At 46.7% G+C, this 18,144-nt stretch overlaps 1 protein-coding gene across 5 annotated transcripts in view; it reads right to left on the bottom strand.

Annotated features, from left to right (window-relative positions):
* The window catches only part of RAPGEFL1 (Rap guanine nucleotide exchange factor like 1), a 136,013-nt gene that overhangs the window by 8,644 nt on the left and 109,225 nt on the right, over positions 1-18,144 (bottom strand). For all 5 annotated transcript variants that reach the window (XM_063959774.1, XM_063959770.1, XM_063959771.1 and 2 more), the window contains one exon: positions 2,030-2,084. In XM_063959774.1, coding sequence (XP_063815844.1) covers positions 2,030-2,084 — 55 coding nt within the window. The remainder of the gene's footprint in view (positions 1-2,029; positions 2,085-18,144) is intronic.

Genomic DNA, 18,144 nt, shown 5'->3' with positions numbered 1-18,144 from the left:
AGCTGGGTACACACAGTGAATTCTAAAGGTGCTGCCTGCTCTCCACTCTATGTACTACAAGTGCACTTATGTTTATGGAGTGAATAAGAAATCTGAAGAGTTGTACTGTGTAACAGTGTAAATGTCACATCAACTGTACCATTCATTTCATTTATTTCAACCTTCTCCTGAAATACTGCTCAGAGTACCCTTGTTTATGAATGACATTAATTACTATAGAGAGGGAATAATCAGAAGTATCTTTATTACCTGTGGCACTTTTGTGTGTTTGAAGGTTTTTTACTTTACATTAGACAAAATTAACCTAGAAGGGATACAGACAATATCCCAGCCGAGGGGATGCCGGCTGTCACTATACCGACAGCGGTATCCCAACTGCCGGAATCTCGTCGGCGAAGCAGCAAGTCCCCTCACGGGTTCGCCGTGCATCGGGTCCGGTGGCTCAATTCGCTCGCCACAGGTTCTATTCCCACTCGCTTGGTGGCATGGACCCACCAACTGAGTGGGAATATCCGGAGGTGGTAGGGATTCCGGCTGTTGGAATATCACCGACTTTCGGTATTCCGGCGTCGGTCTCCTGAACCCTGGGATCTCGACAGCTGGTAAATTGACTGCATCCCACCTAGAAATATTTTCTCTTTCCTTAACTGAAACTGTAAGGCGCCAAATGCATCACATACAGACCAGATCTCCTCTGGCGCAGAGCTGATGGAAAATTCTGTGTTTTTGTGAAAAGGAAATGACTGTGAGCCTTCATGCCCAGCAAGGAACATCATACGTGTGCCTTTTTCACCAGTACATCTCATTTTAACCATGGACTCTTGTTATTTCACTTTTGTGCAGCAGAGACAGCCATCGTTCAAACCAACGTCTTGCCAGTGCAAAGTTTTACTATACCAATCAATGACCTCACAATTGCAAAACAGTAAACAATGAACTAATTTGCAGGTCTTCATTTTTTAATTTCTGAGCCCATGGTTCAGTTCTGGACTAATAGAATATTGATTTTCATTACTATGTTGCTAGATACAAATTTAGTATATTATTTCTACTCAAATATAAACTGTTAAAAAATGTAAGTATTTGTGCTACTGATATTAAAATCTAATTAATAAGTGCTGTTTAGCTGATACAGGTTGAGTATCCCATATCCAAATATTCCGAAATACGGAATATTCCGAAATACGGACTTTTTTGAGTGAGAGTGAGATAGTGAAACCTTTGTTTTCTGATGGCTCAATGTACACAAACATTGTTTAATACACAAAGTTATTAAAAAATATTGTATTAAATGTCCTTCAGGATGTGTGTATAAGGTGTATATGAAACATAAATGAATTGTGTGAATGTAGACACACTTTGTTTAATGCACAAAGTTATAAAAAATATTGGCTAAAATGACCTTCAGGCTGTGTGTATATGGTATATATGAAACATAAATGCATTCTGTGCTTAGATTTAGGTCCCATCACCATGATATCTCATTATGGTATGCAATTATTCCAAAATACGGAAAAATCCGATATCCAAAATACCTCTGGTCCCAAGCATTTTGGATAAGGGAGACTCAACCTGTAGCACATAATAGTTTTTCAAAAGAAGGGCCACGCAAACGAGAGCTCAGGGGCCATTGACTTAGAAATAAACAGCTACCAATTATTGAATTCAAAAAATATGATCAAAAAATTTAAAAAATATGTTGTAATCATAAACTCACTAATAATAAGGGCACTAGGAGTCAGTCTGACATGTAAGTGAAGGGGTAGTGTATGTGCCCATCTATTACATCATTATTCCCACTTCTGCTCACCAAGACTGATCATGTAGTTGTAAAAAACTTCTTTTGGACAAATGATCTAATGTGAAAAGTCATAAGAGCAGCGTGGAAGGGGAATTTGTTTTATTACTCAGGTAGAACACACACAGTGGTCACTATTCCATGATAGCAGAAGTTTATGTGCACACAACTAAACACAAAAAGGAATGCACGGTACCTGCACACTGAACATAACAGTAACTGTGTACTTACTCATTTGGCTGCTCCGGTATTTCCGCACAGTCCTCACTTTGTCTGCTATTGCGTGCTGTGAAGAGGAAGAGGTTGGTGACAATGTTTATCGAACAATTTCCCTCCCCCCAGCACCACTACAATAACATCCATATTGCCTCCTCACTATTCCATACATCAACTTTTTTATTTAACTGCAATATCATCAATGTGCAACCAAGAAATAAGAGCTTACAAATCTTTTCTCTCTGTCCTTCTGCTTCTAGTAGCTGGTGATATATTACTAAACTTATTTAAGAGACCCAGACCTTTTTTGAGCTGCACCAGTTTTATGGAATATCATCCCTTGTACAACAAGACTGTGACCCTAACCAGCAAGCTGTGGTAAGGACAGAGGATTCGGCAGGTCCGTTAAAATCAAAGCTGCCTAGCATCCCATCTTGCCAGCAACTCGTAAACAGGTTAAGTTACAAATGTATTACTCCTTTACGTTCCAATGACACAGTTTATAAATGTTGCCAGGTGGGATCCATAGTTATACATTTACAGTATTCCTATATTAAGTACTATTTCTCTAGAGAAATAGGTTCGGGAACTATCGATCTGGAGGTGGAGCTATTAAAAAAGTTATAGATAGATAGATAGATAGATAGATAGATAGATAGATAGATGATACACAGTTTTTAGAAAAGGGAGCACTGAAAATAAGATTTTACTTACCGATAAATCTATTTCTCGTAGTCCGTAGTGGATGCTGGGACTCCGTAAGGACCATGGGGAACAGCGGCTCCGCAGGAGACAGGGCACAAAATAAAAGCTTAAGGATCAGGTGGTGTGCACTGGCTCCTCCCCCCATGACCCTCCTCCAAGCCTCAGCTAGGACACTGTGCCCGGACGAGCGTACATAATAAGGAAGGATATTGAATCCCGGGTAAGACTCATACCAGCCACACCAATCACACCGTACAACTTGTGATCTGAACCCAGTTAACAGTATGATAAACGTAAGGGAGCCTCTGAAAAGATGGCTCACAACAATAATAACCCGAATTTTTGTAACAATAACTATATACAAGTATTGCAGACAATCCGCACTAGGGATGGGCGCCCAGCATCCACTACGGACTACGAGAAATAGATTTATCGGTAAGTAAAATCTTATTTTCTCTGACGTCCTAGTGGATGCTGGGACTCCGTAAGGACCATGGGGATTATACCAAAGCTCCCAAACGGGCGGGAGAGTGCGGATGACTCTGCAGCACCGAATGAGAGAACTCCAGGTCCTCCTCAGCCAGGGTATCAAATTTGTAGAATTTAGCAAACGTGTTTGCCCCTGACCAAGTAGCTGCTCGGCAAAGTTGTAAAGCCGAGACCCCTCGGGCAGCCGCCCAAGATGAGCCCACTTTCCTTGTGGAATGGGCTTTTACTGATTTTGGCTGTGGCAATCCTGCCACAGAATGTGCAAGCTGAATTGTACTACAAATCCAACGAGCAATCGTCTGCTTAGAAGCAGGAGCACCCAGCTTGTTGGGTGCATACAGGATAAACAGCGAGTCAGATTTTCTGACTCCAGCCGTCCTGGAAACATATATTTTCAAGGCCCTGACAACGTCAAGCAACTTAGAGTCCTCTAAGTCCCTGGTAGCCGCAGGTACCACAATAGGTTGGTTCATGTGAAATGCAGAAACCACCTTAGGTAGAAATTGAGGACGAGTCCTCAATTCCGCCCTGTCAGAATGAAAAATTAAGTAAGGGCTTTTATATGACAAGGCCGCCAATTCTGACACACGCCTGGCTGAAGCCAAGGCTAACAGCATCGACACCTTCCATGTGAGATATTTTAAGTCCACAGTGGAAAGTGGTTCAAACCAATGTGACTTTAGAAAACTCAACACCACGTTGAGATCCCAAGGTGCCACTGGAGGCACAAAAGGAGGCTGTATGTGCAGCACCCCTTTTACAAATGTCTGAACTTCAGGTACTGAAGCCAGTTCTTTCTGGAAGAAAATCGACAGGGCCGAAATTTGAACCTTAATGGACCCTAATTTTAGGCCCATAGACAGTCCTGTTTGCAGGAAATGAAGGAAACGACCCAGTTGAAATTCCTCTGTAGGGGCCCTCTTGGCCTCACACCACGCAACATATTTACGCCAAATGCGGTGATAATGTTTTGCGGTTACGTCCTTCCTGGCTTTGACCAGAGTAGGAATGACTTCTTCTGGAATGCCTTTTTCCCTCAGGATCCGGCGTTCAACCGCCATGCCGTCAAACGCAGCCGCGGTAAGTCTTGGAACAGACAAGGCCCCTGCAGTAGCAGGTCCTTTCTTAGAGGTAGAGGCCACGGTTCGTCCGTGAGCATCTCTTGAAGTTCCGGGTACCAAGTCCTTCTTGGCCAATCCGGGACCACGAGTATAGTTCTTACTCCTCTCCTTCTTATGATTCTCAGTACTTTTGGTATGAGAGGCAGAGGAGGGAACACATACACTGACTGGTACACCCACGGCGTTACCAGAGCGTCCACTGCTATTGCCTGAGGGTCCCTTGACCTGGCGCAATATCTGTTCAGTTTTTTGTTTAGACGTGACGCCATCATGTCCACCTTTGGTTTTTCCCAACGGTTTACAATCAGGTGGAAGACTTCTGGGTGAAGTCCCCACTCTCCCGGGTGAAGGTCGTGTCTGCTGAGGAAGTCTGCTTCCCAGTTGTCCACTCCCGGAATGAATACTGCTGACAGTGCTATCACATGATTTTCCGCCCAGCGAAGAATCCTTGCAGCTTCTGCCATTGCCCTCCTGCTTCTCGTGCCGCCCTGTCTGTTTACGTGGGCGACTGACGTGATGTTGTCCGATTGGATCAACACCGCCTGACCCTGAAGCAGAGGTTTTGCTTGACTTAGGGCATTGTAAATGGCCCTTAGTTCCAGAATGTTTATATGAAGAGATGTTTCCATGCTTGACCACAGGCCCTGGAAATTCCTTCCCTGTGTGACTGCTCCCCAGCCTCTCAGGCTGGCATCCGTGGTTACCAGGATCCAATCCTGAATGCCAAATCTGCGGCCCTCTAGTAGACGAGCACTCTGTAGCCACCACAGGAGAGACACCCTTGTCCTTGGCGACAGGGTTATCCGCTGATGCATCTGCAGATGCGATCCGGACCATTTGTCCAGTAGATCCCACTGAAATGTTCTTGCATGGAATCTTCCGAATGGAATCGCTTCGTAAGAAGCCACCATTTTTCCCAGGACACTCGTGCACTGATGCACTGAGACCTGGCCTGGTTTTAGGAGGTTCCTGACTAGCTCGGATAACTCCCTGGCCTTCTCCTCCGGGAGAAACACCTTCTTCTGGACTGTGTCCAGAATCATTCCTAGGAACAGTAGACGTGTCGTTGGAATCAGCTGCGATTTTGGAATATTTAGAATCCACCCGTGCTGACGTAACACTACCTGAGATAGTGCTACTCCGACTTCTAACTGTTCCCTGGATCTTGCCCTTATCAGGAGATCGTCCAAGTAAGGGATAATTAAAATGCCTTTTCTTCGTAGAAGAATCATCATTTCGGCCATTACCTTGGTAAAGACCCGAGGTGCCGTGGACAATCCAAACGGCAGCGTCTGAAACTGATAATGACAGTTTTGTACTACAAACCTGAGGTACCCTTGGTGAGAAGGGTATATTGGGACGTGGAGATAAGCATCTTTGATGTCCAGAGACACCATATAGTCCCCTTCTTCCAGGTTCGCTATCACTGCTCTGAGTGACTCCATCTTGAATTTGAACCTTTTTATGTAAGTGTTCAAGGATTTCAGATTTAAAATTGGTCTCACCGAGCCGTCCGGCTTCGGTACCACAAACAGCGTGGAATAATACCCCTTTTCTTGTTGCAGGAGGGGTACCTTGATTATCACCTGCTGGGAATACAGCTTGTGAATGGCTTCCAAAACTGCCTCCCTGTCGGAGGGAGACTTTGGTAAAGCAGACTTCAGGAACCGACGAGGGGGAAACGCCTCGAATTCCAGTTTGTACCCCTGCGATACTACCTGTAGAATCCAGGGATCCACTTGCGAGTTAGCCCACTGCGCGTTGAAATTCTTGAGACGGGCCCCCACCATATCTGAGTCTGCTTGTAAAGCCCCAGCGTCATGCTGAAGACTTGGCAGAAGCAGGGGAGGGCTTCTGTTCCTGGGAAGCGGCTGCATGGTGCAGTCTTTTTCCTCTTCCTCTGCCCCGGGGCAGAAAAGAGCGGCCTTTTGCTCGCTTGTACTTATGGGAACGAAAGGACTGAGTTTGAAAAGACGGTGTCTTTTTCTGCTGATGTGGAGTGACCTGGGGTAAAAAGGTGGATTTTCCAGCCGTTGCCGTGGCCACCAGGTCCGATAGACCAGCCCCAAATAACTCCTCCCCTTTATACGGCAATACTTCCATGTGCCGTTTGGAATCCGCATCCCCTGACCACTGTCGCGTCCATAACGCTCTTCTGGCAGAGATGGACATAGCACTTACTCTTGATGCCAGGGTGCAAATATCCCTCTGTGCATCACGCATATATAGTAATGCATCCTTTAAATGTTCTATAGTTAACAAAATATTGTCCCTATCCAGGGTATCAATATTCTCAGTCAGGGAATCCGACCATGCGACTCCAGCACTGCACATCCAGGCTGAGGCGATTGCTGGTCGCAGTATAACACCAGTATGTGTGTATATACTTTTTAGGATATTTTCCAGCCTTCTATCAGCTGGTTCTTTGAGGGTGGCCGTATCAGGAGACGGTAACGCTACTTGTTTAGATAAACGTGTGAGCTCCTTATCTACCCTAGGGGGTGTTTCCCAACGCGCCCTAACCTCTGGCGGGAAAGGATATAATGCTAATAATTTTTTAGAAATTAGCTGTTTTTTATCGGGGGAAACCCACGCTTTTTCACACACCTCATTTATTTCCTCTGACTCAGGAAAAACTATTGGTAGTTTTTTCTCACCCCACATAATACCCTTCTTTGTGGTACTTGTAGTGTCAGAAAGGTTCAAGGCCTCTTTCATTGCCGTGATCATGTAACGTGTGGCCCTACTGGACATTACGTTTGTCTCGTCACCGTCGACACTAGACTCAGTATCTGTGTCCGGGTCTGTGTCGACCCACTGAGGTAACGGGCGTTTTAGCGCCCCTGACGGTGTCTGAGACGCCTGGACAGGCACTAATTGATTTGCCGGCTGTCTCATGTCGTCAACAGTTTTTTGCAAATTGCTGACATTATCACTTAATTGTTTAAATACAATCATCCAGTCAGGTGTCGACTCCCTAGGGGGTGACATCACCAACACAGGCAACTGCTCCGCCTCCACATCATTTTCCTCCTCATACATGTCGACACACGCGTACCGACACACAGCACACACACCGGGAATGCTCTGATAGAGGACAGGACCCCACTTAGCCCTTTGGAGAGACAGAGGGAGAGTCTGCCAGCACACACCCAGCGCTATATATATATACAGGGATAACCTTATATAAGTGTTATTCCCTAATAGCTGCTGTTATTATCGTTATTTGCTGCCAAAAATGCCCCCCCTTCTCTTTTTTACCCTGATTCTGAAGCAGGACTGCAGGGGAGAGTCATGGAGCCGTCCTTCCAGCGGAGCTGTGAGGGAAAATGGCGCTTGTGTGCTGAGGAGATAGGCTCCGCCCCTTCACGACGTCCTTATCTCCCGCTTTTTTGTGTAAAAATGGCAGGGGATTAAAATACATCCATATAGCCCAGGAGCTATATGTGATGTATTCTTTTTGCCACCTAAGGTATATTGTTATATTGCGTCTCAGGGCGCTCCCCCCCAGCGCCCTGCACCCTCAGTGACCGGAGTGTGAAGTGTGCTGAGAGCAATGGCGCACAGCTGCGGTGCTGTGCGCTACCTTAGACTGAAGACAGGATGTCTTCTGCCGCCGATTTCACCGGACCTCTTCGTCTCTTCTGGCTCTGTAAGGGGGACGGCGGCGCGGCTCCGGTAACCCATCCAGGCTGAACCTGTGATCGTCCCTCTGGAGCTAGTGTCCAGTAGCCTAAGAAACCCGATCCACTCTGCACTCAGGTGAGTCCGTTTCTTCTCCCCTTAGTCCCACGATGCAGTGAGCCTGTTGCCAGCAGGACTCACTGAAAATAAAAAAACCTAACTAAACTTTTATTCTAAGCAGCTCAGGAGAGCCACCTAGATTGCACCCTTCTCGGCCGGGCACAAAAATCTAACTGGAGGAGGGTCATGGGGGGAGGAGCCAGTGCACACCACCTGATCCTTAAGCTTTTATTTTGTGCCCTGTCTCCTGCGGAGCCGCTGTTCCCCATGGTCCTTACGGAGTCCCAGCATCCACTAGGACGTCAGAGAAAATGGACTTTAAAATTAAACTGATCTTATGGAAAATACATTTTGGCCTAGGAGAGCTTCAGGAATCCAGTTCCTGATTATGTCATATTTAATGAGAGAAAAATAGCACTGACAATATTTATAGTGTGTGCTTATAGTAGCATACCTTTCTAAATGCTGTAACTGTGCTTTAGTGGGATCCGGTCAGGATCCCGGAGGTCGGGATCCCAGCAGTTGAAATACTGATGCCGGAATCCCGATCCCACTCGGAATGCCGACACCAGCATCCTGAAAAGGGTCAGAAGTCAAGCGCCGGATCCCGAATGAGTATGTTCCGGGATGCAGGACACGTAAGGTTTAGGCTGCGGGAGAAGGGTTAGGCTGCGGGGGGGGGTGGAAGGTTAACGCTGCGGGGAGGGTGATGTTAGGTTTAGGCTGCTGCAAGGAAGGGTTAGGGGGCCACTGGGGGAATGTAAGTATACTTTCCTTCCCCCTGATGGGATGCCGCGGATGGTATTCCGACTACCAGCATCTCGACCGCCGGCATTTCAAATCCACTGAGTTTTAGTTATGGTATTGTTGTATATTATATATTGTCTTAGATACAGAGGGGATGTGTTAACTTAACAGACTTTATTGAATACCAGGAGGTCGCTGTGTGCATGTGTTACAGTATGGAAAGTTTCAATAGTACCATTCTTTCTTAAATGTGTTAAATTCTACTGTTACATGTTGTTTGAATACCAAATTTAGTGGTCAATTCAGGTACGAGGAGGGTGAATTACTTTTGCAACTGCAGCTGAAATCGACCCCTCACAGCCTGATTTTGCCCCTATAGGGCTGCAAACAAAAACTAATGTAAGTGCCGCATATTGCCGCGAATAACTTGCATGTAATTGAACTGACCCCTCAGATTCATTTCTGGTGAAGCTGTGATAGGCAGTGTGTTAGGAAAAGAGGTCTGTCTCTTAGCAAAGCCAGGGAAGAAATGAACATGCTCATAAAGACCTTGTCCATAGGCCCAGTCAGACCTAGTCCTGCTTTGTTGGCTCAGTGCAGTCTATCCCAGTGAACTAGACTGGCCACCCTGCTCATAAATCCACTAGGATTTTTGCAGTATTTCATCTGTTTATTTGACTTTCTGGCCGAGGTACATTCTGGTTTTAGCTCTATGTATTGAGCATATGTTGCTGCTGTATTGAACATGGGGTACTTTATGTAGGAAGATGTAGCCCTTCTGTGGGGAGAACCATGCTATGTGTCCTCCTGCAGAGCTGCAAACAGACCTGTAAAATAAGAATTTACTTACCGATAATTCTATTTCTCGGAGTCCGTAGTGGATGCTGGGGTTCCTGAAAGGACCATGGGAATAGCGGCTCCGCAGGAGACAGGGCACAAAAAAGTAAAGCTTTACTAGGTCAGGTGGTGTGCACTGGCTCCTCCCCCTATGACCCTCCTCCAGACTCCAGTTAGGTACTGTGCCCGGACGAGCATACACAATAAGGGAGGCATTTTGAATCCCGGGTAAGACTCATACCAGCCACACCAATCACACCGTACAACTTGTGATCTAAACCCAGTTAACAGTATGATAACAGAAAGGGCCTCTTAAAGATGGCTCCTTAACAATAACCCGAATTAGTTAACAATAACTATGTACAAGTATTGCAGATAATCCGCACTTGGGATGGGCGCCCAGCATCCACTACGGACTCCGAGAAATAGAATTATCGGTAAGTAAATTCTTATTTTCTCTATCGTCCTAAGTGGATGCTGGGGTTCCTGAAAGGACCATGGGGATTATACCAAAGCTCCCAAACGGGCGGGAGAGTGCGGATGACTCTGCAGCACCGAATGAGAGAACTCCAGGTCCTCCTTTGCCAGGGTATCAAATTTGTAAAATTTTACAAACGTGTTCTCCCCCGACCACGTAGCTGCTCGGCAGAGTTGTAATGCCGAGACCCCTCGGGCAGCCGCCCAAGATGAGCCCACCTTCCTTGTGGAGTGGGCTTTTACAGTTTTAGGCTGTGGCAGGCCTGCCACAGAATGTGCAAGTTGAATTGTGTTACAAATCCAACGAGCAATCGACTGCTTAGAAGCAGGTGCGCCCAACTTGTTGGGTGCATACAATATAAACAGCGAGTCAGATTTTCTGACTCCAGCCGTCCTTGAAATGTATATTTTTAAGGCTCTGACAACGTCCAACAACTTGGAGTCCTCCAAGTCGCTAGTGGCCGCAGGCACCACAATAGGTTGGTTCAGATGAAATGCTGATACCACTTTAGGGAGAAAATGCGGACGAGTCCGCAGTTCTGCCCTATCCGAATGGAAGATTAGATAAGGACTTTTATAAGATAAAGCCGCCAATTCAGATACTCTCCTGGCAGAGGCCAGGGCTAGTAACATAGTCACTTTCAATGTGAGATATTTCAAATCCACCTTTTTCAATGGTTCAAACCAATGGGATTTGAGGAAATCTAAAACTACATTTAGATCCCACGGTGCCACCGGAGGCACCACAGGAGGCTGTATATGCAGTACTCCCTTGACAAAAGTCTGGACCTCAGGGACAGAGGCCAATTCTTTTTGGAAGAATATTGACAGGGCCGAAATTTGAACCTTAATGGATCCCAATTTGAGACCCATAGATAATCCTGATTGCAGGAAATGTAGGAAACGACCCAGTTGGAATTCCTCCGTCGGAACACTCCGATCCTCGCACCACGCTACATATTTTCGCCAAATGCGGTGATAATGTTTCACGGTGACTTCCTTCCGTGCCTTAATCAAGGTAGGAATGACTTCTTCTGGAATGCCTTTCCCTTTTAGGATCTGGCGTTCAACCGCCATGCCGTCAAACGCAGCCGCGGTAAGTCTTGAAAAAGACAGGGACCCTGCTGTAGCAGGTCCCTTCTCAGAGGTAGAGGCCACGGTTCGTCCGTGAGCATCTCTTGAAGTTCCGGATACCAAGTCCTTCTCGGCCAATCCGGAACCACTAGTATTGTTCTTACTCTTCTTTGCCGTATGATCTTCAATACCTTTGGTATGAGCGGCAGAGGAGGAAACACATACACTGACTGGTACACCCAAAGAGTTACCAGTGCGTCCACAGCTATTGCCTGTGGATCTCTTGACCTGGCGCAATATTTGTCCAGTTTCTTGTTGAGGCGAGACGCCATCATGTCTACAATTGGTCTTTCCCAACGGTCTATTAACATGTTGAAGACTTCTGGATGTAGACCCCACTCTCCCGGATGAAGATCGTGTCTGCTGAGGAAGTCTGCTTCCCAGTTGTCCACGCCCGGGATGAACACTGCTGACAGTGCTATCACGTGATTCTCCGCCCAGCGAAGAATCTTGGCAGCTTCTGCCATTGCACTCCTGCTTCTTGTGCCGCCCTGCCTGTTTACATGGGCGACCGCCGTGATGTTGTCCGACTGAATCAACACCGGCTTTCCTTTCAGGAGAAGTTCCGCCTGGCTTAGAGCATTGTAGATTGCTCTTAGTTCCAGAATGTTTATGTGAAGAGACTTTTCCAGACTCGTCCATACTCCCTGGAAGTTTCTTCCTTGTGTGACTGCTCCCCAGCCTCTCAGGCTGGCGTCCGTGGTCACCAGGATCCAATCCTGAATGCCGAATCTGCGGCCTTCTAATAGGTGAGCCTTCTGCAACCACCACAGAAGTGACACCCTTGTCTTTGGTGACAGGGTTATTCGCAGGTGCATCTGCAGATGCGACCCTGACCATTTGTCCAACAGATCCCTTTGGAATATTCTTGCATGGAATCTGCCGAATGGAATTGCTTCGTAAGAAGCCACCATTTTTCCCAGGACTCTTGTGCATTGATGTACTGACACCTTTCCTGGTTTTAGGAGGTTCCTGACCAGATCGGATAACTCCTTGGCTTTTTCCTCTGGAAGGAAAACCTTTTTCTGAACCGTGTCCAGAATCATTCCTAGGAACAGCAGACGAGTTGTCGGGATTAAATGGGATTTTGGAATATTCAGAATCCACCCGTGTTGTCTTAGCACCTCTTGAGATAGTGCTAAAGCTGTCTCCAGCTGTTCTCTGGACCTTGCCCTTATTAGGAGATCGTCCAAGTATGGGATAACTAATACGCCTTTTCTTCGAAGAAGAATCATCATCTCGGCCATTACCTTGGTAAAGACCCGAGGCGCCGTGGACAATCCGAACGGCAGCGTCTGAAACTGATAGTGACAGTTTTGAACAATGAACCTGAGGTACCCCTGGTGTGCGGGGTAAATCGGAACGTGTAGATACGCATCCTTGATGTCCAAGGATACCATAAAGTCCCCTTCTTCCAGGTTCGCTATCACTGCTCTGAGTGACTCCATCTTGAACTTGAACTTTTTTATGTAGAGGTTCAAGGACTTCAGATTTAGAATAGGCCTTACCGAGCCATCCGGCTTCGGTACCACAAATAGAGTGGAATAATACCCCTTTCCTTGTTGTAATAGGGGTACTTTGACTATCACCTGCTGAGCGTACAGCTTGTGAATGGCTTCCAACACCCTCTCCCTTTCGGAAGAGACGGTTGGTAAAGCAGACTTCAGGAAACGATGAGGAGGATCCGTCTCTAATTCCAACCTGTACCCCTGAGATATTATCTGCAGGATCCAGGGGTCTACCTGCGAGTGAGCCCACTGCGCGCTGTAATTTTTGAGACGGCCGCCCACTGTCCCCGAGTCCGCTTGAGAGGCCCCAGCGTCATGCTGAGGTTTTTGCAGGAGCCGGGGAGGGCTTCTGTTCCTGGGAAGGAGCTGCCTGTTGGTGTCTCTTCCCTCTTCCTCTGCCTCGTGGCAGGTACGACAAACCCTTTGCTCTCTTATTTTTGTAGGAGCGAAAAGGCTGCGGTTGAAAGGTCGGTGCCTTTCTCTGTTGGGGAGTGACTTGAGGTAAAAAAGTGGATTTCCCGGCAGTAGCCGTGGCCACCAAGTCTGATAGACCAACTCCAAATAACTCCTCCCCTTTATACGGCAAAACCTCCATGTGACGTTTTGAATCCGCATCGCCTGTCCACTGTCGTGTCCATAAGGCTCTTCTGGCTGAAATGGACATAGCACTCACCCGAGATGCCAGTGTGCAAATATCCCTCTGTGCATCACGCATATAGATAAATGCATCCTTTATTTGTTCTAACGACAGTAAAACATTGTCCCTATCTAGGGTATCAATATTTTCAATCAGGGATTCTGACCAAACTACTCCAGCACTGCACATCCAGGCAGTTGCTATAGCTGGTCGTAGTATAACACCTGCATGTGTGTATATATTCTTTTGAATAACTTCCATCTTTCTATCTGATGGATCCTTAAGTGCGGCCGTCTCAGGAGAGGGTAACGCCACTTGTTTAGATAAGCGTGTGAGCGCCTTGTCCACCTTAGGGGGTGTTTCCCAGCGCGCCCTAACCTCTGGCGGGAAAGGGTATAATGCCAATAACTTTTTTGAAATTATCAACTTTTTATCAGGAGCAACCCACGCTTCATCACACACGTCATTTAATTCTTCTGATTCAGGAAAAACTGTTTGTAGTTTTTTCACACCATACATAATACCCTGTTTTACGGTATCTGTAGTATCAGCTAAATGTAACGTCTCCTTCATTGCCAAAATCATATAACGTGTGGCCCTACTGGAAAATACGTTTGAATTTCTACCGTCGTCACTGGAATCAGTGCCTGTGTCTGGGTCTGTGTCGACCGACTGAGGCAAAGGGCGTTTTACAGCCCCTGACGGTGTTTGAGGCGCCTGGACAGGCATTAATTGATTGTCCGGCCGCCTCATGTCCTCAACTGACTGTTTAAGGGAAGATAAACCATCACGTAATTCCACAAATAAAGGCATCCATTCTGGTGTCGACCCCCTGGGGGGTGACATCTGCATATTTGGCAATTGCTCCGCCTCCACACCAATATCGTCCTCATACATGTCGACACCCCGTACCGACACACACCGCAAACTCACAGGGAATGCTCTAATGAAGACAGGACCCACTAGCCCTTTTGGGGAGACAGAGGGAGAGTCTGCCAGCACACACCACAAAGCGCTATATATACAAGGGATATCCTTATATTAAGTGCTCCCTTATAGCTGCTTTAATATATAATATATATATATATATAGCCATTAATGTGCCCCCCCTCTCTGTTTTACCCTGTTTCTGTAGTGCAGTGCAGGGGAGAGACCTGGGAGCCGTCCTGACCAGCGGAGCTGTGACAGAAAATGGCGCCGTGTGCTGAGGAGATAGGCCCCGCCCCTTTTTCGGCGGGTTCTTCTCCCGCTATTTTTCCAGTCAGGCAGGGGTTAAATATCTCCATATAGCCCCTATGGGCTATATGTGAGGTATTTTTAGCCTTGTATAAGGTTTATATTTGCCTCTCAGAGCGCCCCCCCCCAGCGCTCTGCACCCTCAGTGACTGCCCAGTGAAGTGTGCTGAGAGGAAAATGGCGCACAGCTGCAGTGCTGTGCGCTACCTTATGAAGACTGAGGAGTCTTCAGCCGCCGGTTTCCGGACCTCTTCACGCTTCAGCATCTGCAAGGGGGTCGGCGGCGCGGCTCCGGGACCGGACTCCACGGCTGGGCCTGTGTTCGATCCCTCTGGAGCTAATGGTGTCCAGTAGCCAAGCAGCAAATCCACTCTGCATGCAGGTGAGTTTACTACTTTCCCCCTAAGTCCCACGTTGCAGTGATCCTGTTGCCAGCAGGACTCACTGTAAAGAAAAAAACCTAAACTAAACTTTCTCTAAGCAGCTCTTTAGGAGAGCCACCTAGATTGCACCCTTCTCGTTCGGGCACAAAATCTAACTGGAGTCTGGAGGAGGGTCATAGGGGGAGGAGCCAGTGCACACCACCTGACCTAGTAAAGCTTTACTTTTTTGTGCCCTGTCTCCTGCGGAGCCGCTATTCCCATGGTCCTTTCAGGAACCCCAGCATCCACTTAGGACGATAGAGAAATAAGCATTCTCCAGCCTTTAATCTTATTTACATAATCTCATACTGCTAAATGAAATGTTCTTATGCATGTTGGTACATAATGCTTCAAATCCAAACTTGGCAATAACGTCACCAATCTGCCAAACTGTTCCCATTAACTAGTGCAAACTTCTGCACCGCTAGAGAAACAGGTTTAGTCCAGCTGGGGTTTTGCAATTTGTCTGCGGTTCATAAGGAAAGGATTTTTTTTTTAGTACTATATTATGCAATTCTGTTTTTAACCAAAACAGCCTGAAGAAACACCGCTGAGGGCGTATACAGTTAAAATCAAATGAGCCACTAATGTGGTTGCATAGAAACCAGATGTGCTTCTTCATTATAGGAACATCCACTTTAAGTTTCATCAGCAAAGCTAATAAGAGACCTAAGGGAGATCACAGAAAAATCCCAAGGATTCCTCTAAACAGGCTTGGATTTCCTCTAGGATCCAACATCATGATCCTATAATGGAGAAGAGGCAGGTGCATCAAGTAAGTCCAGGGTAGTAGGAGGACTGGCTAAAGAGTCGGGATAGAGTGTGGATAGTCCCACAATGCTGCTTAGGGCCCATGGCCAGCAATCAGAATTTAGGATTTATGAACTTCAATTAAAAATACTAGAAGAACCCACAGCTAAATGACCAATCCTATTATTACACCGGTTCTGTTACATTTTAATATATGTAGATTTATTCATTCATTAACACTGAGAAACATTTTCACATGCAAACAAAAAAATGAAAAAAAGGAGATTTATGGTAAGAATATACCTTTGTTAAATCTCTTTCTGCGAGATACACTGGATTCCACAGGGAATAACATTGGGATGTAGAGTTGGATCTTGATCCGAGGCACCAACAGGCTAAAAGCTTTGACTGTTCCCAGAATGCATAGCACCGTGTCCTCTATATCCCTGCCTCCAGGCACTGGAGCTCAGTTTTGTTAACCAGTCCAATGCAGTAGCAGGCAAAAGAGACGACAACAGTTAGTAGCCACAGACCATCACGACAGGAGAAGGTACCAGCGGCTAATGCCATACAAATCCAAAGAAGCTAAGTGCGTCAGGATGGGCGCCCTGTGGAATCCAGTGTACCTCGCAGAAAGAGATTTAACAAAGGTAAGTTCTTACCATAAATCTTCTTTTCTGCAGCGGGGTACACTGGTATTCCACAGGGAATAACATTGGGGATGTCCTAAAGCAGTTCCTTATGGGAGGGGACTCACTGTAGTGGGCACAAGAACCTGGCGTCCAAAGGAAGCATCCTGGGAGGCGGAAGTATCAAAGGCATAGAACCTGATGAACGTGTTCACTGAGGACCACATCGCTGCCTTGCACAATTGTTCTAGGGACGCGCCATGGTGAGCCGCCCAAGAAGGTCCAACAGACTGAGTAGAATGGGCCTTGATAGTTACAGGAGCTGGAAGTCCAGCCTGCACATAAGCTTGTGCAATCACCATTCTAATCCATCTAGCCAAGGTCTGCTTATTAGCAGGCTAGCCACGTTTGTGAAAACCAAAAAGAACAAAGAATCAGATCTCCTAATGGAAGCAGTTCGTTTCACATAACTACGGAGAGCCCGTACCACATCCAAAGACCGTTCTTTGGAAGATAAACCTGGAGAGGTAAAGGCCGGAACCACAATCTCTTGATTAAGGCGGAAAGACGATACCACCTTAGGCAGATAAGCAGGTCGAATCTAAGAACCGCCTGGTTACGGTGAAAAATCAGAAAGGGTGACCGACAGGACAAGGCACCCAAGTCTGAAACCCTTCTAGCAGAAGCAATAGCCAGTAAAAACAAGACCTTAAGAGTAAGCCACTTAAGGTCAACAGACTCAAGAGGTTCAAACGGAGACTCTTGTAGGGCATCCAGAACAACCAACAAATCCCAAGGAGCCACCAGAGGAACATAGGGAGGTTGAATCTGTAAAACACCCTGAGTGAAGGTATGAACATCAGGCAGAGTTTCAATCTTTCTCTGAAACCACATCGACAAGGCTGAGATATGAACCTTGAGGGAGGCCAGACGGAGGCCAAGTACAGGCCCTGTTGCAGAAAAGCCAAAAGTTTGGCAGTACTGAACTTGTACGCATCATAATTCTTTGCCGCACACCAGGTGAAGTAAGAATTCCAGACCCTATAATAAATCTGAGCCGAAGCCGGTTTACGGGCTTTCAACATAGTTTGTGAAGATTCCTGGAGCCGTGGTCAGGCCAAAAGGTAAGCGCTCGGTTTACGGGCTTTCAACATAGTTTGTGAAGATTCTCGGAGCCGTGGTCAGACCAAAAGGTAAGGCCTGGAACTGAAAATGTAGGTTGCCAATAGCAAACCGCAGGTATTTCTGATGCGACATGGTAATAGCTATATGCAGGTGAGCATCCTGTATGTCCAGGGACACCATATAGTCAATGGGCTCCAAGGCGAGAACAATAGAGCGAAGAGTTTCCATACGAAATTTGGATACCTTCACAAATTTGTTCAAAGACTTGAGGTTGAGAATGGGCCGGGAGGACCCATCCGGTTTCGGAACTAGGAACAACGTTGAATAGTACCCCCTGCCTCTCTGAGCCAGAGGTACTATCACCCCTGTGTCCAGGAGGGATTGTACCACCAATTGGAGTTTTTGCTTTTACTGAATCCGAAGGGATGTTTGTTGAGCAAAACTGGCGAGGGGGATGTTTCTTGAAAGAGATGGCATATCCGTGAGTGACTACTTCCTTTACCCAGGCATCTGAAGTGGTCTGTAACCAAACCTGGGCAAACTGCAAAAGTCGGCCTCCCACCCTGGGG

This window comes from Pseudophryne corroboree, chromosome 3 (genome assembly GCF_028390025.1).
Source record: "Pseudophryne corroboree isolate aPseCor3 chromosome 3, aPseCor3.hap2, whole genome shotgun sequence".
In the NCBI taxonomy this organism is placed as follows: domain Eukaryota; kingdom Metazoa; phylum Chordata; class Amphibia; order Anura; family Myobatrachidae; genus Pseudophryne; species Pseudophryne corroboree.
The sequence above is the reverse complement of the archived record's forward strand: the minus strand, read 5'-3'. Positions and strand labels throughout refer to the sequence as shown.